Consider the following 25,888-nt stretch of genomic DNA (forward strand, 5'->3'; position numbering starts at 1 on the left):
CCAAAACTGGCGGATCATATCAAACAACATGTCCCTGCCGCTGTTCGCAATGGGCAGGGTACAGGCTGTACCCAACCAACCCGCGCTTGCAAAACTCAAAACACAGTGTCCAACATTAGCTGTGATTTCACGATTGGACAACATTTGCTAAATAACTCTCAGGGTGAATTACGTTGACAACCAATTTAAGATTGTCAGTAGGGCTCGCAGTGTGGCGCATTTGCGCACACTGGAAGCTACATATATTAACACACAGGGCCCTGTTCTTTTCAGACAGAAAAAACATACAAGAACACAAGAAATAGGAGCAGAAGTAGACCATATGGCCCATCGAGCCTTCTCTGCCATTCAATACGATCATGGCGATCTTGGGCTTCAATTACACTTTTCTGCCTGCTCCCCATATCCCTTGATTCCCTGCGAGACCAAAAATCTATCTATCCCAGCCTTGAATGTATTCAATGATGGAGCATCCACAAATCTCTGGGGTAGAGAATTCCAAAGATTCACAACCCTCTGAGTGAAGTAATTTCTTCTCATCTCAGTCCTGAATGATTGACCCCTTATCCTGAGACTGTGTCCCCGTATTCTAGATTCCCTGACCAGTGGGAACAATCTCTCAGTGTCTACCCTATCAAGCCCTTTCAGAATCCTGTATGTCTCAATTAGATCACCTCTCATTCTTCTAAACTCCAGAGAATACAGGCCTAATTTATTCAGCCTCTCATCATTGGACAACCTCCTCATTCCAGGGACCAATTTAGCAAATTTTCGCTGCACTGCCTCCAGTGCAAGTATATCCTTTCTTAAATGTGGAGACCAAAACTGCACACAGTATTTCAGGTGGGGTCTTACCAAAGCCCTGTACAATTTTAGTAAGACTTCTTTATTCCTGTACTCCAGTCCCCTTGCACTAAAGGCCAACATGCCATTTGCCTTCCTGCTGCACCTGCATGTTAATTTTGTGCATTCATTGTATGAGTGCTCCCAACTCTCTCTGAACATCAACACTTACCAGTTTCACACCTTTTAAAAAATATTCTGCTTTTCTATTTTTACGACCAAAGTGAACAACTTCACACTTCCCTACATTATACTCCATTTGCTATCTTGTTGCCCACTCACTTAACCAGTCTTTTTTTTGCAGCCTCTCTAGATCCTCCCTGCATCTTATCTTTCCACCGAGCTTTGTATCATCAGCATGTACAAACATTGCACCTGTTTCAGCTAAACAAAATAAGTGACAGCCATTCATTACGCAGGGCAAAGCCTTGACCAGAGTCAAGCTGCCTGGTTTAAATTTCAAACAAAGCTTGGCAGTTAACTGTCAGTCACTGTAAACTGATGCATTCTCCATGTCAATGCCTCTACCAATCAGAGTTCACTTCCAACCAATTAGCACTCTCTTCTCATACAGTATAAAGTTGTTGTTTTCCTTGCATTGGTATTCTTGCAGATGGTCCTGATGAATGCAAGACGAAAAGCTTTGACAATATGTCTCTATTTTCAGCAATACTCAATTTCCTATGTTCCTATTATCACCCCAATTAACTCCCCTGAAAGAGGACTGGAGCATGAGCTATATAGGATACCCCATTAGGCGATGAGGCGCTGACACTAGCAGAACTATCATGTTGATCTCCCTGTGAAGTATGACTATCTCCCTCTTTCCAGTTGCAAAAGAGAGCCCATAACAGATGGGAGGCAGCCCAGACTGGTGGAGGCATCCCAGATCTTCAGCCTCTCTCCACAGCAGAGGAGGCGGCAACAGAAATAGGGGGGCCCAGGGTGGCCGCTCCATATCGGTTGGAGAGACTGAAGTCTCCACACAAGAAAGTGAGGATTGTCTTCCATCGACATGAAGTTCAAGTCTGGAGACCCACATTACGCATGGTTGGCATGACGAGATCTGTGCAGCCTAACCCACACGTTTGTGTTTTCTCATGCAAGTCAGCGTCTGTAGGAAATTCAACCAGAAGGGAAACATACGTCCACCTCTGAGGAGGAACTGCACTCAGAATAAGCACCGTCCCATGACTCTCCTGCATTTTCCACCAGCGCAGATACTTTCACATCGGTGGGTTTCCACTCGGCTGTAGAATTAGGGTCACAAGCTGGTGAGAGCACCGCACACGCGCCCGAGCAGCTGGCTGAGACTGAGACAGCCGAGGCCTCTGACAGTCAAAGGATTTTGAGTGGCCAGGCCCATGCTGAGCCCCAGGCTGATGATGAACCTCTGGCGTCGCCAGCACAGGGCTGGAGTTGCAGAGGGAGGTAAGGCAACATCTGGCAGAGATACCAGAGGCAATGCACAGTCATGAATCGATGATAGCCGACCCTCTCATCCAGCAGTATGGGCAGCCAAACATCTCACTCAATAGCTTGGACACATGATGCAGCCAACGAAACCCAAGCCCCCAGCCATGCAGACCGCCAGAGACACTTCTCAACCGGCACTCCCACCCAAGACCCCGACCCCCCCTTGCAGAGCAACCGATACCACAACCCACCTTGCAGAGCACACAACACTGTAGGCAGATAATGGCCTCTGCTCCCCACGTCTTCCCCTATGCAGTGCTGTTCATGGCTGGCACCCGTCGTAGCACTGAGGCCTCGCCTCAGTGCCACCAGCTTTCAAATGTCAAGAATACAATAGCAAGTGAAGGCCACCCATCATCCACTGAGAGGTGGTGGCATAGTTTTAAACATTTGGGAGGGAGTTGCCCTGGGAATCCTCAGCATTGATTCCAGACCCCAAGAAGTCTCATGGCATCAGGTCATATATTGGCAAGGAAACCTCCTGCTGATTACCATCTACCGCACCCCACCTCCACCACACCCCAACCCAGCCTCGCCTGAAGAATCAGCGCTTCTCTATGTTGAACACCAAATGGAAGAAGCACGAAAGGTAGCAAAGGCACAGAATGTACTCTGGGTGGGGGAACTTCATTGTCCATCACCAAACGTTGCTCGGTCGCACCACTACTGATCGAGCTGGCCGTATCTTAAAGGACAAAGCTGCTAGACTGGGTCTGCAGCAGATGGTGAGGGAACCAACAATAGAGAAAAACCTACTTGACCTCGTCCTCACCAATGTACTTGTCGCAGATGCATCTGTCCATGACAGTATTGGTAGGAGTGACCACCGAACAGTCCTTGTGCAGACGAAGTCCCGTCTTCACATTGAGGATACCCTGATAAGTGGCAAGTAACATTCATGCCACGCAAATGCCAGACAATGACCATCTCCAACAAGAGAAAATTTAACCATATCCCCTTGAAGTTCAATGGCATTACCATCGCTGAATCCCCTACTATCAACATCCTCGGGGTTACCATTGACCAGAAACTGAACTGGAGCAGCCATACAAATACTGTGGCTACAAGAGCAGGTCAGAGTGGACAAATTATTGGAATCAATTCTGAGAGACAGGATAAACTGTCCTTTAGAAGGGCACAGATTAATCAAGGATAGTCAGCATGGATTTGTTAAGGGAAGATCTTGTCTGACCAACTTTACCAAATTTTTTGAAGAAGTAACAAGGAAGATAGATGAGGGTAGTGCAGTTGATATGGTCTACATGGATTTTAGCAAGGCTTTTGACAAGGTCCCACATGGCAAACTGGTTAAAAAAATTAAATCCCATGGGATTCAGGAAATGTAGCAAGCTGCAACAAAATTGGCTCAGTGGCAGGAAACAAAGGGTAATTGTTGACAGGTGTTTTTGCGACTGGAGGGCTGTTTCCAGTGGGATTCTGCAGGGCTCAGTACTGGGTCCCCTGCTTTTTGCAGTATACATTAACAATTTGGACATAAACGTAGGGGGCATGATCAAGAAGTCTGCAGCCGACACACAGATTGGCTTCCTGGTAGATAGCGAGGAGATTGGCTGTAAACAGCAGGAAGATATTGATGGACTGGTCAGGTGGGCAGAAAAGTGGCAAATAGAATTCAACCCGGAGAAGTGTGAGGTGATACATTTGGGGAGGTCAAACAAGACAAAGGAATACACAATTTCTGGGAGAATACTGAGAGGTGTAGACGCAGTGCGGGACTTAGGAGTGAGTGGCCACAGATCCCTGAAGGTAGCAGGACAGATCGATAAGGTGGTTAAGAAGGCATATGGAATCCTTTCCTTTATTAGCTGAGGTATAGAATATAAGAGCAGAGAGGTTATGCTGGAACTGTATAAATCATTGATTAGGCCACAACTTGAGCACTGTGTGCAATTATGGTCACCCCATTACAGAGAGGATATAATTGCACTAGGGAGGGTACAGAGGAGATTAACCAGGAGGTTGCCAGACTGGAAAAATGCAGCTATGAGGAACGATTGGATAGGCTGGAGTTGTTCTCCTTGGAATAGCGAAGGCTGAGGGGAGATCAGATTGACATGTACAAAATTGTGAGGGGCCTAGATACAGTGGCTGTGAAGGGCTTATTTACCTTAGCAGAGAGGTCAGTGACTAGGGGGCATAGATTTAAAGTGATTGGTAGAAAGATTAGAGGGGTGATGAGGATTTTTTTCACTCAGAGGGTAGTGGGTGTCTGGAACTCATTGCCTGAAAGGGTAGTAGAGGCAGAAACCTCAAGTCATTTGAAAGATGTCTGGATATTGTTACGACCGATGTGGGTGGAGTGCGCTGTTAATTCAGTCCCACTTCTCCACAGAACACAACATATTTTTTAAAATTTTCCCTCTTACTGAAACAATAAATCAGATACATTATTTTTTTTCCCAGAATAGAACACAATAACCAGGTTTCTTAACAGAACAACAAAATTAACAGCTTATTCTAAAACAAGTCTTAACTAGTAATGAAGTAAAACAATAACACAGAGATCAAGTTTTTAAAAATCCAACATTAAATTTTTCAAAAGTCCCCTTTCTACCATAACCAATTTTGAAAGCTCCTTTTTACCTTAGTCCTTTCATACACACACATATACATACACCAGTTAATTGAAAAAGTAAAAAAGAATACGAATAAAAAAATCCCAAGCACCCCCATTGAATAGCAATGAATTAGATGCTAATGTATTAAAAGTAAGTTTTCAGCAATTTAAATTGCATTCCCGTTGCGTTGGGACAATGATGCTGCCTTGGTGCTTTCCTGCCGCTGACTAAATTTGAGATGGATCTGGGTGTCCTAGTGCATGAATTGCAAAAGGTTACTGTGCAGGTGCAGCAAATAATTAGGAAAATTAATAGAATGCTATAATTTATTGCGAGGGGAATTGAATGCAAAAGTAGGGAGGTTATGCTTCACTTATATAGGGCATTGGTGAGACCACATCTGGAGTATTAGGTACAGTATTGGTCTCCTTATTTAAGGAGGATGTAAATGCATTGGAAGCAATTCAGAGAAGGTTTGCTACACTAATACCTGGAATGGGCAGGTTGTCTTATGAGGAAAAATTGGACAGGCGAGGCTTGTATCTGCTGGAGATTATAAGAGTAAGAGACGACTTGATTGAAACATAGAAGATCCTGAGGGGTCTTGACAGGGTGGATGTGGAAGGATGTTTCCCCTTGTGGGAGAATCTAGAACTACGGGTCACAATTTAAAAATAAGGGGTTGCCCATTTATGACAGAGATGAGGAGAAATTTTTTCTCTCAGAGGATCATGAGTCTTTTTTTTTATTCATTCAAGAGATGTGGGCGTCGCTGGCTAAGCCAGCATTTATTGCCCATCCCTTATTGCCCTTGAGAAGGTAGTGGTGAGCTGCCTTCTTGAACCGCTGCAGTCCATGTGGGGTAGGTACACCCACAGTGCTGTTACGAATGGAGTTCCAGGATTTTGACCCAGCGACAGTGAAGGAACGGCAATATAGTTCCAAGTCAAGATGGTGTGTGACTTGGAGGGGAACTTGCAGGTGGTCGTGTTCCCATGCATTTGCTGTCCTTGTCCTTCTAGGTGGTAGAGGTCGTGGGTTTGGAAGGTGCTGTCTAAGGAGCCATGGTGCATTGCTGCAGTGCATCTTGTAGATGGTACACACTGCTGCCACAGTGCGACGGTAGTGGAATGAGTGAATGTTTGTGGATGAGCTGCAAATCAAATGGGCTGCTTTGTCCTGGATAGTGTCGAGCTTCTTGAGTGTTGTTGGAGCTGCACCCATCCAGGCAAGTGGCGAGTATTCCATCACACGCCTGACGTGTGCCTTGTAGATGGTGGACAGGCTTTGGGGAGTCAGTAGGTGAGTTACTCGTCGCAGGATTCCTAGCTTCTGACTTGCTCTTGTATCATGGTATTTATATGGCTACTCCAGTTCAGTTTCTGGTCAACGGTAGCCCCTAGGATGTTGAAAGTGAGGGATTCAGCAATGGTAATGCCATTGAATGTCAAGGGGAGATGGTTAGATTCTCTCTTGTTGGAGATGGTCATTGCCTGGCACTTGTGTGGCGCAAATGTTACTGGCCACTTATCAGCCCAAGCCTAGATATTGTCCAGGTCTTGCTGCATTTCTACACGGCCTGCTTCAGTATCTAAGGAGTCACGAATGATGCTGAACATTGTGCAATCATCAGCAAACATTCCCACTTCTGACCTTATGATTGAAGGGAGGTCATTGATGAAGCAGCTGAAGATGGTCGGGCCTAGGACACTACCCTGAGGAATTCCTGCAGTGATGTCCTGGAGCAGAGATGATTGACCTCCAACAACCACAACCATCTTCCTTTGTGCTAGGTATGACTCCAACTAGCGAAGAGTTTTCTGCCTGATTCCCACTGACTTCAGTTTTGCTAGGGCTCCTTGATGCCATACTCGGTCGAATGCTGCCTTGATGTCAAGGGCAGTCACTCTCACCTCACCTCTTGAAATCAGCACTTTTTTCCATGTTTGAACCAAGGCTGTAATGAGGTCAGGAGCTGAGTGGCCCTGGCGGAACCCAAACTGAGCGTCACTGAGCAGGTTATTGCTAAGCAAGTGCTGCTTGATGGCACTGTTGATGACACCTTCCATCACTTTACTGATGATTGACAGTAGACTGATGGGGCGGTAAATGGCCGGGTTGGACTTGTCCTGCTTTTTGTGCACAGGACATACCTGGGTAATTTTCCACATTACCGGGTAGATGCCAGTGTTGTAGCTGTACTGGAACAGCTTGGCTAGGGGCGCGGAAAGTTCTGGAGCACAGGTCTTCAGTACTATTGCTGGAATATTGTCAGGGCCCATAGCCTTTGCAGTATCCAGTGTCTTCAGTTGTTTCTTGATATCACGTGGAGTGATTCGAATTGGCTGAAGTCTGGCATCTGTGATACTGGGGACTTCAGGAGGAGGCCGAGATGGATCATCAACTCGGCACTTCTGGCTGAAGATTGTTGCAAATGCCTCAGCCTTATCTTTCGCACTGATGTGCTGGGCTCCCCCATCATTGAGGATGGGGATATTTGTGGAGCCACCTCCTCCAGTTAGTTGTTTAATTATCCACCATCATTCACGGCTGGATGTGGCAGGACTGCAGAGCTTAGATCTGATCCGTTGGTTATGGGATCGTCTATCGCATACTGCTTCCGCTGTTTGACATGCAAGTAGTCCTGTGTTGTAGCTTCACCAGGTTGACACCTCATTTTGAGGTATGCCTGGTGCTGCTCCTGGCATGTCCTTCTGCACTCTTCATTGAACCAGAGTTGGTCTCCTGGCTTGATGGTTATGGTAGAGTGGGGGATATGCCAGGCCATGAGGTTACAGATTGTGGTTGAATACAATTCTGCTGCTGCTGATGGCCCACAGCGCCACATGGATGCCCAGTTTTGCATTGCTAGATCTGTTCGAAATCTATCCCATTTAGCACGGTGGTTGTGCCACACAACACAATGGTGGGTATCTTCAATATGAAGATGGGACTTCGTCTCCACAAGGACTTTGCGGTGGTCACTCCTATCAATATTGTCATGGACAGATGCATCTGCGGCAGGCAAATTGGTGAGGACGAGGTCAAGGATGTTTTTCCCTCTTGTTGGTTCCCTCACCACCTGCTGTAGACCCAGTCTAGCAACTATGTCCTTTAGGACTCAGCAGCTCGGTCAGTAGTGGTGCGACCAAGCCACTCTTGGTGATGGACATAGACGTCCCCTGCCCAGAGTACATTCTGCGCCCTTGCCATCCTCAGTGCTTCCTCCAAGTGGTGTTCAATATGGAGGAGTCCTGACTCATCAGCTGAGGGAGGGCGGTAGGTGGTAATCAGCAGGAAGTTTCCTTGCCTATGTTTGACCTGATACAATGAGACTTCATGGGGTCCGGAGTCGATGCTGAGGACTCCCAAGGCAACTCCCTCCCAACTGTATACCATTGTGCCATCACCTCTGCTGTGTCTGTCCTGCTGGTGGGACAGGGCATACCCAGGGATGGTGATGGCAGTGTCTGGGACATTGTCTGCACTCTCTTTCTCAAAAGGTGATGGAAAAAGAAGCAGATAGATTCTTGATAAGCAAGGGGGTGAAAGATTATCAGGGGTAGGCGGGAATGCGGAGTAAAAGTTACAATCATATCAGCCATGATCTTTTTGAATGGCGGAGCAGGCTCGAGAGGCCGAATGGCCTACTACTACTCCTAATTCGTATGTTTGTATGGAACTGATGTCACAACATCGCATTTCCAGGCGACCACTTCCGATGTGATTCTCCAGTCCCCCAAACCTCCATTTCTGCTCCAAATAACTGCACTAAATTCAGCCCCATGTCTGCAGTGTGCACCATCTACAAGATGCATTGCAGAAAATCACCAAGACATCTTTGACAGCATCTTCCAAACCTGGAAGAACAAGGGCAACATGGAAACTCCACCACCTGCAAATTCCCCTCCATGTCACACACCATCCTGACTTGGAAATATATCGTTGTTTCTTCATCATCAAAGGATAGAGTTCCGTGAATAAAGAGAGTAAAACTAAACAACTTAAGAGATTCGTATGCTAAAATTAGAGCTAATAATACAAAAGAAAATCATGAGGAGTAGAGAAAGATGAAAAGAGAGAATGTAGGTGTATTAGAAGATAATATGGATCAATTGTTGGAACTAACTCCAGAAAAGAAATTGGTCCTAAAAGATTTGCAAACTTCAAAGCAAGGCTCCATCTAATTTTGTTTTTGGAGTGTGCCAGCGATTTGTTTAAGTGTGCGGCCCCTTTAAATTTTTTTGCACAGCCATGCGGGAGAACTTTCAGCTTGTCATGCAGCAGCCTGACCAAGCAGCTTAGAGGGAACATTGCGTCAAAGTAGCTGCTGATGAGGAGTTAACAGAGGTGCTGACCACTATATTTTAACTTTTAAATGTGCAAGTTGTGTCAGGAGGCAGGTGAGTAACCAATATAACAACGTTAATTTAAAAAAAACTAAAGGATAAACTTTATTACTATTGACCAGTTAGTCTAATCTCAGTTGTGGGCATCTCTGAGAATTCATTACTTGAAATCAAATTAGTGAGCATTTATGCATCCATGGGTTAATCAGCCACAGTCATCATGGAATTGTAAATGACAGATCATGTTTGACAAATTCAAGATTTGTTTTAAAGAACAGATAAAGTGGATGCAGTAATTTAGTATTAATATGGATTTTCAGAAGGTGCTCAAAAATATCTTACAGATGGTTTGTTACAAAAATCCAGATGTACAATATTATTGAAAATGTAGCAACATAGATAGGAAGTTGGTTGATGGACAGGAAACCATCAGTAGGGTTAATAGGTGTTGTTTAAATTGAAGAAGGGTGGGTCATTGCTTAGTCCACTTAGTTCTCAGAGTTGGGTTTACCAAAAAGAAGGCAGTATTAAAATTTGTTGGTGCCACAAAAGGGAATTTGTGAAAATTAAGGTGGACTGTAAACAGAAGGATATAACCAAGTTAGCAGAATGGGCAGACAAATGTCAAATTTCCCTTCCTAACAGCACTGTGGGTGTACCTATCCCAAATGGACTGCAGCGGTTCAAGAAGGCAGCTCACCACCACCTTCTCAAAGGTAATTAGGGATGGGCAATAAATGCTGGCCTGGCCAGCGACGCCTACATCACATGAATGAATTTTTAAAAAGCAATTTAATGCCAAGAAGTATGAAGTGATTGATTTTAGCTGAAAAAAAACAATGAATGGAAGTATAAACACTGTGTGAGAAGATGTGGAGGAACAGAGAGACCTGGGCTGAAAGTGCATACTTCTGTGAAAGTGCAAGGGCAGATAGGCAAAACCACAAGAGAAGAAAAGAAAGCATTTGGAGTTTTATAAACACACACACAGAATATGAAACCAAAGAGCAAGCTAATAGGTAGGGCACTGTCAGGAAACTGTCTGCAGTCCTCCACCTCCCGCCCTCCCCCCAACTGTGACAGAGTACAATCCTCCCCAACCAAAAGTGTGAGTGAAAAATCTGTGGAACATATGTTAGTCACAAGTGATGCAGAGACTCTACCTGGTAATTGGCAAGAACCAGGCAGTCTGGAACACTTTCTTGGAAACTCACACACCTCCCACACAGATCCAGACTACCTCCCAAGGAAGTCTAAATAGAGCTGCAAGCTAACAATCTTCTCCAAGTAGTTTACAAAGGACAATGAGCCAACCCCCAAAAAAACAAAGCAAGCAGGATCCTTGATACCCCTAAACCCAGGCAAAGCCTAGGAACTGAGATCAAATGCAAACAGCATGATGCTCCCAATATGTGCACAGCAGAATCAACATTAGTCTACCAATTATTCTCCTTAACAGATTATAGAGTCATAGAGTTATCCAGCAAAGAAACAGGCCCTTCGGCCCATCAAGCACCTATCTATTCGAATCCCATTTTCCAGCACTTGGCCCATAGCCTGGTATGCTATGGCGTTTCAAGTGCTCATCTAAATACTTCTTAAATGTTGTGAGGGTATCTGCCTCTACCACCACTTCAGGCAGTGTGTTCCAGATTCCAACCACACTCTGGGTGAAAATGTTTTTCCTCAAATCTCCTCTAAACCTCCTAACCCTTACCTTCTTCCTATCTACCCTATCTATGCCCCTCATAATTTTGCATACCTCAATCAGGTCCCCCCTCAGCCTTCTCTGCTCTAAGGAAAACAACCCTAGCCTATCCTTGCTCCAGCCCAGACAACATCCTGGTGAATCTCCTCTGCACTTTCTCCAGTGCAATCATATCCTTCCTATAGTGTGGTGCCCAGAACTGTACACAGTACTCCAGCTGTGGCCTAACTAGCGTTTTATACAGCTCCATCATAACCTCCCTGCTCTTATATTCTATGCCTCAGCTAATAAAGGCAAGTATCCCACATGCCTTCCTAACCACATTATCTACCTGTGCTGCTGCCTTCAGTGATCTATGGACAAGTATACGAAGGTCCCTCTGACCCTCGGTACCTCCGAGGGTCCCACCATCAACTGCCTTGTTAGTCCTCCCAAAATGCATCACCTCACACTTCTCAGGATTAAATTCTATTTGCCACTGCTCCGGCCATCTTACTAGACCTTCTACATTGTCCTGTAATCTAAGGCTTTCCTCCTCACTATTTACAACACCACCAATTTTTGTATCATCTGCGAACTTACTGATCATACCTCCTATATTCAGGTCTAAATCATTAATGTACACTACAAACAGCAAGGGTCCCAGCACCAATCCCTGTGTGGAGTTTGCAAGTTCTCCCTGTGTCTGCGTGGGTTTCCTCCGGGTGCTCCGGTTTCCTCCCACAGCCAAAAGACTTGCAGGTTGATAGGTAAATTGGCCATTATAAATTGCCCCTAGTATAGGTAGGTGGTAGGGGAATATAGGGACAGATGAGGATGTGGTAGAAATATGGGATTAGTGTAGGATTAGTATAAATGGGTGGTTAATGGTCAGCACAGACATGGTGGGCTGAAGGGCCTGTTTCAGTGCTGTATCTCTAAATCTAAATCTACACCACTGGTCACAGGCTTCCAATTGCAAAAACAACCCTCGACCATCACCTCTTAGTGCCTCTTGCCACTAAGCCAATTTTGGATCCAATTTGCCAAATTGCCCTGGATCCCATGGGCTCTTACATTCTTGACCAATCTCCCATGCGGGACTTTATCAAAAGTCTTACTGAAGTCCATGTAGACTACATCAACTGCTTTACCCTCATCTACATATCTAGTCACCGCCTCGAAAAATTCAATCAAATTTGTTAGACACGATCTCCCTCTGACAAAGCCATCATGTGATGGAACTACATAGTAATGTCACAAAATACATGTATTCCATGTTAAGAAACATTTAGTAAATGGAACAATGTGATGCTTACACCTTTATAAAAGAGCTGGATGAATATCAAGTTAGGAACAAGATTGATGGTTATAGAATAAGTACTGATAAAGATAAGCATATGCTATGCACAAAATAATGGTTCCCAAGAACCCGAGACCGTGGAAATGCTGTTATATTACTTAGGTATTCTGTAGTTGTGCTTGATTTACTTTTGAAGCAAGGAGAACATTTTCCAGAGTATTTTGTCAGTAAATCAAATGGATTGGGCAGAATCCCCGGCAGAGAAATTTTACATTGTGGAAGGAATGCACCTGATGGACTAAGTGACTTTTTAAATTCTATGCTTTATGTTCATGCATCTAGCAACAATTATGGACCTCAGTCTTTTTTCATCTAGAAATTACTATGTTCCTCCACTATAGCACCTGAAATCAGATAGTACAGCAGCAGAAATTTCAAGGCAAATGAGGCAGGGAGGCCTACCTCTGTGTCCCCACTCTGACCTAAATTTTCCTGTGGGAGGGCGGCCAGCCCAGCCTTCACTATCCAGCTGCATATAAATAGCAGAAGTGCACCCCTACCCCCACCCCACCATCTCCACCACTGGCTCAGTCAATTCTGGTCAGAAAAGATGTGGCAGCAGTCCCTAAGGCAGTGGCAAAAGGCTCACTTATTACCTTTTTGAAGGGAGGGAAGCCTAATAGCGGGAACTTTTTCCTTTCAGTCCTCAAAGTCTTACCTGATTTAGGCCTTGGATCAGTCCAAAGCCTGAAATAAATCAAATGTCAGATATTTGGGGCTCTTTTGACCCCTTTAAGTGGCCTCTTCTCCTCCCACATTTCACTTTTCTTTGTGGTCTCCTTTTTGGTGACAAAGATCCCTTCCCCAGCATCCCAGAGCACATTGCATAGATCTTAACTCAAAACCCAAGATATTGGGCTGGATTTTACGTCAGGTGGACAGGAACTGGCCCGCTTGAAAGAGGAAGTCCCATCTCATTGAGCTGCTGGCCAATCATCGGGCCGGCAGCTCTTAGTCCCAGCAACGTCACCAGGAGTGGTGGCCACTGCTGGGACTGAAGCCCAGACAAGGACATGGAGCCAGGACTACAGGTAAGTTTGGTTTGCCTCGCTGGTGTGATTGGTCGCGTCCCGGCAAGGCAAGGGTGGTCGTGTGGGGGGAAGGGGGGTGTCTCGGGTCCTGGGGGTGGTTGGGGAAGCAGGGGCAGCCCTCAATCGGGCACCCTGTGCCCGTTTGTCCGAGCGCCCCCCACCCCCCACAACCTCCGGTGCGCTGAGAGACCTGGGCGGCCTTTCACGTCTCCCGGACAGGTAAAATCCCCATGGAGGTGGACGAAGGCCCTTCAGTGGCCATTAAGTGGCCACTTAAGGGCCTTGATTAGTCTGGGATGGTGGCCCTTTTCTCCACCCCCCCCAACCTGGCCCACATAAAATGGGGCGGAGGCGGGAGTGGGTCAGGAAGGCCTCCTGGAGCCTCCCGCTCAATTTTACGCCACCCCCCCCCCCCCCGCCACTACTATCCGGCTGGCTGGGGTGGCGTAAAGTTCTGGCCATTGAGTCAGGGTCATGACCATATCAAGGCAGCTGCAGAAGTCCTGCCCCAGCCTCCTTTCTATGTATCTATGGATCAACTTGTATCTCTCCTTGAGCCAAATTGACACAGCATGTGTTAAGACATGCAAGTCCTCAACTCTAATTGGAAATGATAGGGCTGATTTTTCTTTGCCCAAAAAACAGATGCAATTCAGAAGAATGGGCATAGACCTTTTTATCCCATTCTGCTGAATAACACTGCACCCAAACCTCTTCTATGGCTTTTCTGATTTCTGCACCTGAAGGAGGTGCAGCAATGTAAGTTTCATGGAAATGAATAGCAGAGGGCTTTGCACCCAGATTTCCTCTAATAAATCAGGGGCAAACTGTCCCCATACAAACCTAGCACGACTGTCTCCTGAGATATTGTTTAGGTGACATTAACATTTTCTTTTCTTCACAGATATAGCCTGGCTTGAAACGTTTCAGGATTCTCTGCTTTTATTTGCAACAGGAATTAATCAGTTTTGATTTTTCTGAGGCATTGTGAGATCAGCGAGCACAACTCTTGAGGAAGTGGGGGAATGAGAAAGCAAGAGTATCTTGCAGGGCAGTGAGGAACAATTCATGGAGGCACTTGACAAATTTCCCAATATCCAGTCCTCCCTTGACACTAAACAAATTTTTTTTTTTTAAATCAAGAGCAAAAACCAAATCCTTATAAAGGAAATGTAATAACATTTGTAAATTTTGAGCATGTGTCACCTGATCAACTCTATGGGAATAACATTGGCTGAAACTTCCAAATTTGGCGAGGCTATAAAATGAGATTGAACAATTCTGCCATAATCTACAAGGCTATGGACCCAGAGCTAGAAAGTGCGATGAGGATGGACAGCTCTTTTTTGGCTGGCGCAGATATAATGGACCAATGGCCTCCTTCTGTGTCATGAATTTCTATGATTGCCATGATTTCTAGATCACCACCCATTATAAACCAAGCCCAATTTCCCTATCCATTAAATTCATAGGCAGCCGGTTCAATACCGTTTGTTTTATGCCCAGGGGTTTAAGGTTCTGCCCATTGTGTAACAGATTACAGCTGTGAACCATGCTTCACCAATCTGAGGGACATCATTAGTATACAAAAGGCTCTTAAATTGTTAGTTTTCAATTTTTTTGATCACTTGTATCAGGCAACAACCCCTAAACCACAAAGTAAACATGAGACTCACTCAAAGGCCATTATTACAATATGGGTATTTGAGGCAATTACCTGAAGTTTGAGAGTAATTAAGCTTGTATTGCCTCCAAATATTCCTCTCCTCCCTGTACACAGATGGATTTGAGAGCTCATGGCTGTGTGCACATGCCAGCAGAAGAGTTAACTGCCTATGTCTTCCAGTGACCAAAATTGTAAATTTGTCAAGAATCAGTTCATACACATATTACAGCATCCACTCAGTCCATAGTCCAAGTCATTGTCCATTTTAGAGAACAGGTAAACTATCAGATTTGCATCATTCTGAAGGCTTCCATTTGCAATGAGGCAAAAGTGACTGTAACTTCAGATTTGGGTTCTGACATGACTTCAGATTGCAAGTGTGAAACCATGGGGAAAGCCTATCTCACATCATTGGGTTTGACCTCACATGGAGTAAAGCTCTATTACAGCTTCAAACTGGCTTCAAAAAGTGCTTAAGGTTCACAGGAACATAGGAACAGGATTATGTCATTCAACTCCTCAAGCCTGTTCCACAATTCTGTTAGATATGGGTAATATGTAGCAAACTTCATTTATCTGTCTTGGTTCCATATCCCTTCACACCCTTACCTAACCAAATTCTAATAATCTCAGTTTTAAAGTTTTCAATTGACCTAGCCTCAACAGCTTTTTGGGAGAGAGAATTTCAGCTTCCCACTACCATTTCTGTGAAGATGTGTTTCCCGACATTACTCCTGAATGGCTTAGCTCCAGATTTAAGATTATACCCTTTATTCTGGACCTACCCACTAGGGAAAATAATTTCTCTCTCTCCATCCTATCTAACCTGTTAATCATCTTACAACACCTCAAACACCCCTTCATCTTCCTATACTCAAGGGAATGCAACCTGTCCCCATAATTTAACCCCAGTACCACTCTAGTGAATCTGTGCTGCTCCCCCTCCAAGGCCAATATATCCTTCCTGTGGTGCCCAGAATTGAATGCAGTATTCTGGATGCACTGGATTTCCTGAGCATATTATAAACTCAAGCAAAAATGTTCTAACTCCAGCACACAAAACATTTGTTTTCAAATTCCTACCTTTTAAAAAATCTTTCTGTATCAAGCACTGAGCTCTAATTCACAGAGTGGTTAAGGGAATCACTCAAAAGCAACTCTACCAATGCTAGTTTTAAAGTAAATCAGGTGCTTGAGAGTAAATGTACAGAAGTCTCTCTGACCCCCAATCCAGCAAGGCAGGTTAAAGCAGCCTGCAAACTGATTCTTTAATTACCAGCCTCAAGTTATAAAATAAGCACCATATTCACTACAATTTCTGACTGCAATGACCACAGTAATCCATGTCAGTCTTGACTCAGTCATAACACTCTTGCTTCTGAGTCAGGTGGTTGTGAGTTCAAGCCTCGCTTCAGAGGCCTCAGCACTTGAAGGCAATACTAAGGCAATGCTGTACTGTCAGGGGTGCCATCTTTCGAATGAGATATTGAACTGTTTGCCCTTTCAGGTTGGCACAAATAATTGCATGGTATAATTTGAACAGAAGAATTCTCCTGGTGTCCTGCCTAACATTTATCTCAATCAACACTACTAACATAGATAATCCGGTTATTTATCTCATTTCTGGTTATGGGAATTTGCTGTGTATAAATTGGCTGCTATGTCTTTCTGTGTTACAACAGTGACAGCACTTCAAGTATTTAATTAACTGCAAAACACTTTGGGACATGAAAGACACTATATAAATGCGAGTTTGTTGGTTTTCTCTCATTCTTTACTATTGTATACTTTGATCAAAATAAAATGCTGGAAATACACACCAGGTCAATCACAATCTGAAAGATAGGTCAATGTGAGTCAGGTGGGTCTCTTCATCAAAGCTGTATTGTGGGGGCCTGAGGAATAAAGGCCCCCTCGACATAAAAAAAAAAACGGGGTTAGATACAAAGTAAAGCTCCCTCTACACTGTCCCCATCAAACACTCCCAGGACAGGTACAGCACGGGGTTAGATAAAAAAAAAAGCTGTATTGTGATGGCATTCCATGTTACCATTTCTGTCTCTTTCAGGAGCTGACTGACCTGATTTATGTATCCTGTATTTTGTGCTTTTTATTTTAGTTTTCCAGCATTTGTATTTTTTCTTTGTTTTTCGCTGCATTTTAGTCAAGTGTAAATAACATCTATTATTTTCTTAACTACTAGAAAGTTTATTATAATATACAATATTTATTAATATTTCCTGATCCCTATTTAGAGTCACATAAACAACCAAGAAAGTGATAGAATGACCTGTTACTAAGTTTACATCAATGTTGCTCTATATTTGACCACTAAGAAATTGTCCCCCCTGTCAGATTACATTTGGCTTTCACTCTGCACCTCTACCCAATGGTTGACCTGAAATTTGATGTAGTAGGACAACTGTAGTGTGAACCTGCATCCCATCCCTCTGTTTGCACCAATGCTATGTCACACCCATGTACAGGTATTTGTATTTATGATAATAGACATGTATACCTCTCCAACGGTTCAAGTAGTACTAAATAAGACATTACTGAAAAAGCAAGAACTTCCACCCAATCATTTCACCATCTTTTGAACATTCATGTGGTTCTGTGCAGAACTTTCTTTTCATTTATTGAATGGTAAACAACTGCAATTCATTAACTCACTACAAAGAAGAAACGATAAAAGAAAACACTTTCAGTCCTCTAGAAAAATGCCCTTGATTTAAACCTTGGATTTATATAGTGTCTTTCACTATGTTAGGATCTCCCAAAGCATTTTACATCAATGAAGTACTTTTGTAGTCACTGTTATAATGTACAAAATGTGGCAACCAATTTTGTGCACAGCAAGCTCCCCAAACAGAAATGCGATAATGACCAGATGGTCTGTTTTAGAGATGTTAGTTGAGGCATTGTTGAGGCATTGGCCAGGACACCAGGGAGAACTCCACTGCTTTTCTTCTAAATAGTACCATGGAATCTTGTATGCGACCTCAGAAGGCAGATAGGGCCTCAATTTAACAGCTCATTGAAAAGACTACATCCTGACAGTTCAGCACTCCCTCAGTACTGCACTGATGTGTCAGCCTAGATTTTGTGCTCAAGTCTCTGGAGTGGGATTTGAATCCAGAACCTTTTAACTCAGAAATGAGAGCCACAGCTGAAACCCATGATGATGAAGAAACACTTAATTAGTAAACCTTTGAGGATCTTCTGGCTCTGAAGATGCATGGCCAGAACAGACTAAATGTTTTTTCATCAATAAAGTTGTCTAGCTATATCTGTTGTATTAAAAAAAATAATGATTCTGTACCATAAAGTAATCAAAATATCAAAAAACAGTAAAAGAAATCACTGCAAATAAAGTCAAAATTATCTGCACTGTTAACTGTTTCAGTATTTGTGTGTTCTTCAGTATTGTGGTTTCATATAGTATTTGTATCCACTGTTTAATCCTACGTCTTTTCATGAAAAGGAAAAGGATCATACTTTTGTCTATTCTCCTACAATGTAAAGTAAGTTACCTGGAACTCCACAGTTTGACATGTTCTTTTGATGTCTTTGCCGAATGGAGGAACGCTTGTAAACAACATGAGGGTGGCCTTCACCATAAATAAAGTCACTGGTATTGTCCTCAGACATATCATGCAATGGCTCAATAAAATATTGATCCTCTTCTGTTACAATCACCCCGTGCTTGAGAAAACAAAATAGATCATTATTACATGTAAGAACTTTATAATTTATAGGAATTAAGCCCAAATAGCCCATTCCTAAAGATATATCTGGGTTGTGCATAATGAATGTTTCAAATTATTTGAACTCGTATTGTTAGAAATATCATATATATTATGCATGCATTTGCAATTATGATTGGTATCCAAATTAAATTTGTACTTTTCTTTATTCAAAACTTATGGAGACTGTAATATATTAAACCTGAATAATCATACATACAGTAAAACTCTAGTTTACACTCCTCATAAGTTGACAGATACATATTGTTCCTTTATAGTGGCCATATCTGTTATGGTAAGATATACATCATTTGTATACACTGAAAAAAGCTAATCACCTTTCCCAACTAATGCAGCTTTTACTACATTGCCAAGAAATATATTGTTTAATTAAACTACCGGGCCTGCATGGAACTTTGTCAGAAACCTGTATGTTGGCTTGCTACACAGGAAGTGTGTTTTTTGTACGTGCTTCTGAACAACATTCGGTCTTCAGAGGCCAGTGAAAGGGACCTGCCTCTTTGAGATCTGGCTACCCTTCCCACTGCGGAGGATCATATGCAAATTAGCCATGTGCATTATACAGCGGGGCAGCTGTTTATGCTTCCTCTCCCTCAACAGTTCCATTAGTTCAGTTAATACTTTTGGCTGATGCACAATAACAAGTCGTTTATATACTACAGAACAAAGCAATCGAATAAATAAAGCAGCATCTCAATTTGAAAATCAAGGTTACTGTTCTACTCACCAGACCATTACAGTTGCTTAAAGCCACTTTTGTAGTATTGTGCTCATGTTGTACATATCCCACGTAATGGCAGTTATCAATAAAATCGTGTTTCCATTCTGGACCATCGTTTCCCCAATATTCTACGATAAAATGTCTTGAGATTAATTTAGTGTTTAAACTCAAGTTTAAGTGAAAGTGCTTTCCATAGGCGGACAGTCTGTAAAATAATTTAGATTCGGTTGGATCACGAGGTATCACATCCGAACTCCTCCTTCGCCTTGAATGTCTGCAGCTTTTCCCACTAACGTTCAGGAAATCCCCGTTATGGTCCACTCGGGCAGGAACCGTTAGCTGATAATGTTCAAGGTAAGAAAGGAATTCCTCTTTGAAATCACAAGGTGGAAAGATCCAGGAAATGGGCGTGGAAGGAAAAAAAAGGACGTGACAAAGTACTACTAAAATACCAGTCAAAATCATTCCATTTAATGCAAAGGGAAAGTGGTTGTCAAGCATTTTCAAAATGCAGCGATGTTTAGCTAAGTAATGAAATCACACAGTCCAGTATTTAATCAGTTAATGCTTCATTGAATTAGTGGGACCACGTTACATGCAGTAAGTTGGGAAGGATAAAGACTTCGAAATAACCAGGCTTATGCAGAAAATGTCAGCAGTACCATCCCTTAAAATCCTGTAACAATTTGCATATTACAAACTACTGATACGAATTTGTCGTTAACATTCCAAGTGCGATATGTGGATTCTGCTTTGTATGCAAACCAGATTAATGCAAACTCCTGTCAGAAGCAAAACATTAAAGAATGTGTCCTGGACCTCGTTCAGGTTGCATCCAATGAGCTATTTTCGGTCTCTCCCGGTTCCCAACCTACTGTGCATAACGGATTACACCAAATCGCGATTAAAAGTTACACATATAGTTCAGTCCAATTGTCTTAATAGCTAAATTGGACTGTTGCAAGCAGGCAGAAATGTAGATTTTTTTTCAAATGAATGACAGACAGTTGTAACAAAGTAAACATGAAAGTGTGCCAATAAAAGCCAAAATGCTTTATTTCGGTTTGAAAGCGTTGGTGATGTGGCGCTAATCTAGTGTATTGGTCATGATGGGATGATCCTACCTTGAGAACGGTAAGAAAGCCTTGTGTCACTGTCAAATTCCGAGGCAGCCATGACTAGGCTCAAAATCCAAGTCACCGTCTTCCACAAAATTTCCATAATTTAGTGAACCCAAAGCTGTTTGTGGCTATCTTTGCGCTAGATAGTTTTGTCGACTCCAGAAGCGCACCATAACAAGCCCATGGGGTCGCGGCGTCCTCGGCACGTTTCCGTGCGGCGTCGGCGGTGCCTCAGCGCCGAAAGGCCCAGCAGTTCCTGCACCAGCCCGGGTGGCCACTCATCCCTGCGCCCAGAGCCAGCAACAAAGCGGCAGAACGCTCAGCACCCACACTCATTGGCCGTTTATTTGGACTCAGTCATCCGTATGCCTGTAAAAGGGGAACACCACGCCTTAATAATGCCATGTTGTTTTCAGTAAATTATTTGTGGTGGGAATTTTAGCAACAAAACAGATTTTTTTTATATCGCAATACAATGAATACAGAGTTACTATGTCCAGATTACATAAGATTCAAAGGCTCGACACGTTAAGTAGATCGGAGAGGAAATCACAGAATTTTTACAGCACAGAAGGAGGCCATTCGGCCCATCGTATCTACCTACACCAGCTCTCCGAACCAGCAATTTACCAAGTGCCATTCCCCCGCCTTATCCCTGTAACCCTGCTCATTCTTCCCTTTCATATAACAGTCTAATTCACATATTCACAGTCCACCCGCTTTAAAACCCTGGGATTGGTGACTTCTTAACATCGGCTTTCTCTCAAGGAAAATCACACAATTAAGAAAATACAATTGACAGGAATGCAATGCAAACTCGTGTTTTCTGAATTAAAGGAATCGCTTTCGGAACAGTCAGCAAACCAAAACAACTCGCTCTGTGAGAACTTCCTGCCTTTCAATCCGAGAGATTATAAAGGCTTTTTTAATGAAGTTATAAAGTGCCAGTAGAGCGCTTTTCTGGAGCCCCTTTCTCTTTCCTACAAACCCTGAGCCCTGTGCCACCAAAATGTGCAGTGTAAGCTTGCAGTGAAGCGTGAAGGGGGCAGCTCCCTGTGGAGAAGCTGAGCCGCTCGGAGCCCGCTCTCACCTGCTGCTGGGCGTAGCTCGCTCATCCAGCCAATCCACTGCCACCGTGACCGCAAATCAAAGCCGGGAGTGCCCTGACCTTCCCGCTAAGTGCCTGAATGCAGCGAGCGCCAGAGAGGAGGGGAGGAGTTGGAGGAAGGAGGGTGGAGGAAGTGGGACGTTGGAGGAAAGAAAGGGAGAGGAAGGAGGACGTGAAGGAAGGAGGGGAGGGTGGGTGGAGGGGAAAGGGAGGATGGAGGGGAGGCAGAGGGTAGGGGGGATGATGGGAAGGAAGAGAATGGCGAGGAGGGAGGGGTTGAGGAGCATGGTGGGGAGGAGGATGAAGGGGAGAGAGAGTTGGAAGTGGAGGAAGAGGTGGGAGGAAAGGGAGAGGATGGAAGAGGAGAGGATGGAGGAGAGGATGAAGGGGAACAGATTGCAGGAAATGGAGAAAAGGTTGGAGGAAGGGAGAGGGGCGAGAGAGAGGGGAGCAGGCAGGGGAGCCTGGAAAACAGGGAGAGGGAAGATTGGAGGAGGGACAGTGGAGAGAAAGGGGAGGAAGGAGAGGCAAGGGAGGGGATAGAATGAGTGGATGAGAGGGAGGATCAGGAAGGGAGGATGAGAGAATGAAAGGGAAGACAGGGGTGTGGAGGGAATGGAACAGGAAGGGAGGTGTAAAGGGAAGAATGGTAGGAGAGTTGCAGAAGAGAGTTGGAGTGATAGGCGAGGGCTTGAAGGGTAGGGAAGGAGGAAGAATGGGGAACTGAAAGGGGTAAGATTAGACAAGAATAGGGGAGTGGAGGTTGGAGCAGGCAGGAGAGGAGGAGGAGGCAAAGGGTAGGAGGAGAGGAGTTGGGAAGAGGAGTGGATGAGTCGTGGGGAGAAGGAGGAGAGGAAAGGGAGAGGGAAGGAGTATGAGAGGAGAGCATGGGCTAAGGGGAGGGAAAATGTGGGTATGGAAGGAGGAGCAAAAACGATGAAGGGGAAAAGGGGGAATCATTGAGGAGAAATGGGAAGCAACCGGGAGAGAGGAGGCAATGGGACGTTTTCCAACGTTAATGCTGCTGCTATAGAAATACAAGTTGTTGTTGAAAAGGAGGCGGAGTAACGGAAGATGGGGTGGGGTGGGAGCAGCGCAAGAACAAAAAGGAAGATAGAGGGGAGCAAAGCGGAGAGAAACAAATGGTAGGAGTGCACGAAGATGAGAAGTAATCGGGAGCTGAGGAAAGCAATGAGAGAACAACAGGGAAAAGCAAAAAGGGAGGTGGAACCCACTGGAAAAGGGTGAGTAATAGGAAAATTGCGAAGCAGAGCAGGAAGAGGGAAAGAATAACAGAAAGAAATGGGGAACTGCACGGGGGAATCGAGTGCAACTTTAGTGAGGGAGAGCAACAAGGAAAGAGGGAGAACGGGTGGATGCAATTGATAGACAAGGATAAGAGCAATAGAGGGCACAGCAAGTGGAAAGCAATGTTTCCTACATTACATCAGTGACTACACTTCAAAAGTACTCCTTTTAACTGTCCGGAGGTCGTGAAAGACGCTATATAAATTCAAGTCTTTCTAAGGGAAAACAAAGGAAGAGGGGAAAAGTTTTTTTTAAAAAAGGGAAGGGGAGGAAGCAAAAAGAGGACAGAGGAGCGAGCAAGAGGGGAAAGTGTGGTCCAAGAGCTAAAGAGCAAGACCAGGAGAACGGAGAGCACAGGTCGAACCGTGAGCGTGTCTGGAGTCAAAGGCAGTTCACTCAAGGCAACAGGAGTCGGCCGTTCCCCGGCACAAAGCAAGCCCTGTGTAACAAAATGAAAGGAAGAACAACGGGAGCGTCCTGAGACCGAACTCCAGTAAAAATTGCAAGGAGCAGGACCCGGCAAAGCGAGCGTTCGAGCCAGTTCAGAGGAACCAGACACTCAAGGCGGCGTCGGTCGGCATCACTTCGTGGCAAACGGGAGCGCGTAGAAGCGGGACAACAAGTTGGAGTCCCAGGGTCTCAAACCAAAGGCTGGTGTCGAGCTAAAGCAAGCAGGGATTCTGCGTGATCTTTATTTAAAATAAAATGTTTTAAAAAGGGACGAAGTAAGAGGTGGGAGGGCGAGCACTGCTGAGTGACATTCCTAGATTACACTTCCTGGGCACATCATAACAGCTGGATAATTTTGAGGCTGAAAATGAAATAGATTGGCGACTCCGAATGACATTGGTTTCATATAAGACAGTGCAAAAATTATGGTTGGTTTGCGAAACAGAGGAAATGGAGCATGAATTTACATTTAGAATAATTTATTTAAAAGCACCTAAATACACACTTTTTTACTTTGGTAAAACTTTTATAACTTCTTGAGTCTGAAGTTGTAACACAGTAATTAACGATCACTAAGTGGAAACAAAAGGCTCGCGGCACACAAAAGGCACATGATCCAAGTGCATGCAAAAGTCCCCATGAACATAAAACGGTGTCACGGTTTGAGATTTGAGATAAACGAGCACCATAAACTTCTAAATCGATAGGGTTAGTTAGCCTGGTACAAGTGGCATGTGTATGTTGCTAGGGAAGTGAAGGGGGAGGGGCAGTAGCTCAGACGAAGGATATAAAGTCTGCGGTTCCCCGCTGAAAAGAAGTTGCAGAACTGTTCCTTGTATTGAATGGTTACCATTTCTGTGGAGAGAGAAATAATCCGGCCCCAGCTATCGTCAGAATTCTGCAACGAAAAGCATCTGACTTCCCTTTTTTAATAAAAAATATATAAAAGTGTGATCTCCGATACAATAATTGCAGAGCACGAACACTGGTTTTTATCAAATTTGGGGCGGAAATTACACCAGGGATAGATTCTAAAAAGAAAACCAAACTTTGCAGACGTCACCAAAGTCAGGTTTGGCTTTATAACCTGTGCTGTATTTCCTGCGTCGTGCCGAGTAAGTTTTCCAGGAGCTGTCAGATTTCTGCTGGACAATCCCAAATTTTTCTGTGAAGGAGCTAGGAAAAGGCTAGACACTACAAAAACATAGCACACAGCTGGCCGTTCAACGTCAGCATTTCAATGTCAAAAATAAGGGAAAATCAAAACTTTTCCTACATAGAGGGAAATAGAATAGGCTCCGTACAGTCAATATAAAGTAACATTCAGCAGCCCATTCCCAGACAGCAGCACTAAATCTATTTGGATAAAACGCGTGTGACCCAGACAGTTGGCATTTGGCCCAAATACATTACACCGGCAGCTCAAATAAAAACAAGCGTCTCTACAACAATGAAAGAATTGGAAAGTCTCTGCCTTCTTGCTCACTTTTATGTCTTGTTTCAATTTTTAAAAATATTTTAAAAACGTTGCTTTCTGTACAGTCAGGCTTCCCACATTCGATTAATTGGATCAACGCATCCTTAAAAAAATTCTCACAAATCACACGAGGTGCAGATTAAATCAAAGAACACTATTTTGCATAGATCTGTTACTCTTCTAAAACCATGCAAGAAATGGAACTATCTTACTTAAAATGCAGGAGGAGAGGATCTGCTGAATAAGGGTTTCAAACATATAATCGCAAAAAAGACCAAACGATTCCTTCAGTGCAGTCCATTTCAGCAAAAAAGTGAAATAATTGAAATTGCTTCAGTGTCCAATCCCATTAATTTACAATACAACTTGTAGTGAGTTATAGCAGTAAACCGACACTTCAAGATAAACAAAAGGGTCGGGAAAATGTTACTAGTAGCCTTTACCGTTTTCATCTTCATTCTGGGACGGTTTTAAGTGCAGCTTTCAAACAATAGACCGTGCACCCTGGCGATCCGTACCAATCAATTCTACTCTCTCGAAACCACAAGTTATTTTCATCCAGAACAGAATCCTGCAGTTTGGAGGGGGGTGGGGGGAGGTGGGTTGGGGGGGGGGGGGGGGGTGGGGGGAGCTTACTGAAGTTACTGACTTGGCAGAAACCGGGATGCCATCAGCCACCACCAAGCAACATAGATTTCTTTCCCCCCACTGCCTCCTCTCTCCCAGCCAGCTGAGCTCGTACAAAGCTCTATAGGACAGTTGGAAAAGTAAGGAAGGCAATACAACAAAGTATATGAAACAGCCCCGATCTGACTACCGGCCTTAGCCAAGTTTCGACTTGCAATCTGGCAATCGATGTGTGCTACAGAACGTACTTACGTCAGTGAAAAATGCAGATGTGCTTTTTTCACAGACCGTGTTGTGCGCATGTGTACTGGGTCA

General features: G+C 44.1%; 1 protein-coding gene across 1 annotated transcript in view; it reads right to left on the bottom strand.

Moving 5' to 3' along the window:
• adamts6 (ADAM metallopeptidase with thrombospondin type 1 motif, 6) overlaps window positions 1-25,460 on the bottom strand; it is a 362,517-nt gene extending 337,057 nt beyond the window's left edge. The window contains exons 1-4 of the mRNA XM_068034178.1: window positions 25,390-25,460; window positions 20,607-20,972; window positions 19,489-19,853; window positions 18,528-18,699 (exon numbers count right to left, since the gene is read on the bottom strand). Coding sequence (XP_067890279.1) covers window positions 18,528-18,699; window positions 19,489-19,853; window positions 20,607-20,703 — 634 coding nt within the window. The 5' untranslated portion in view covers window positions 20,704-20,972; window positions 25,390-25,460. The remainder of the gene's footprint in view (window positions 1-18,527; window positions 18,700-19,488; window positions 19,854-20,606; window positions 20,973-25,389) is intronic.
• Window positions 25,461-25,888: the final 428 nt, after the last annotated feature.

Source organism: Heterodontus francisci, chromosome 1 (genome assembly GCF_036365525.1).
Source record: "Heterodontus francisci isolate sHetFra1 chromosome 1, sHetFra1.hap1, whole genome shotgun sequence".
Taxonomy (NCBI): Eukaryota; Metazoa; Chordata; class Chondrichthyes; order Heterodontiformes; family Heterodontidae; genus Heterodontus; species Heterodontus francisci.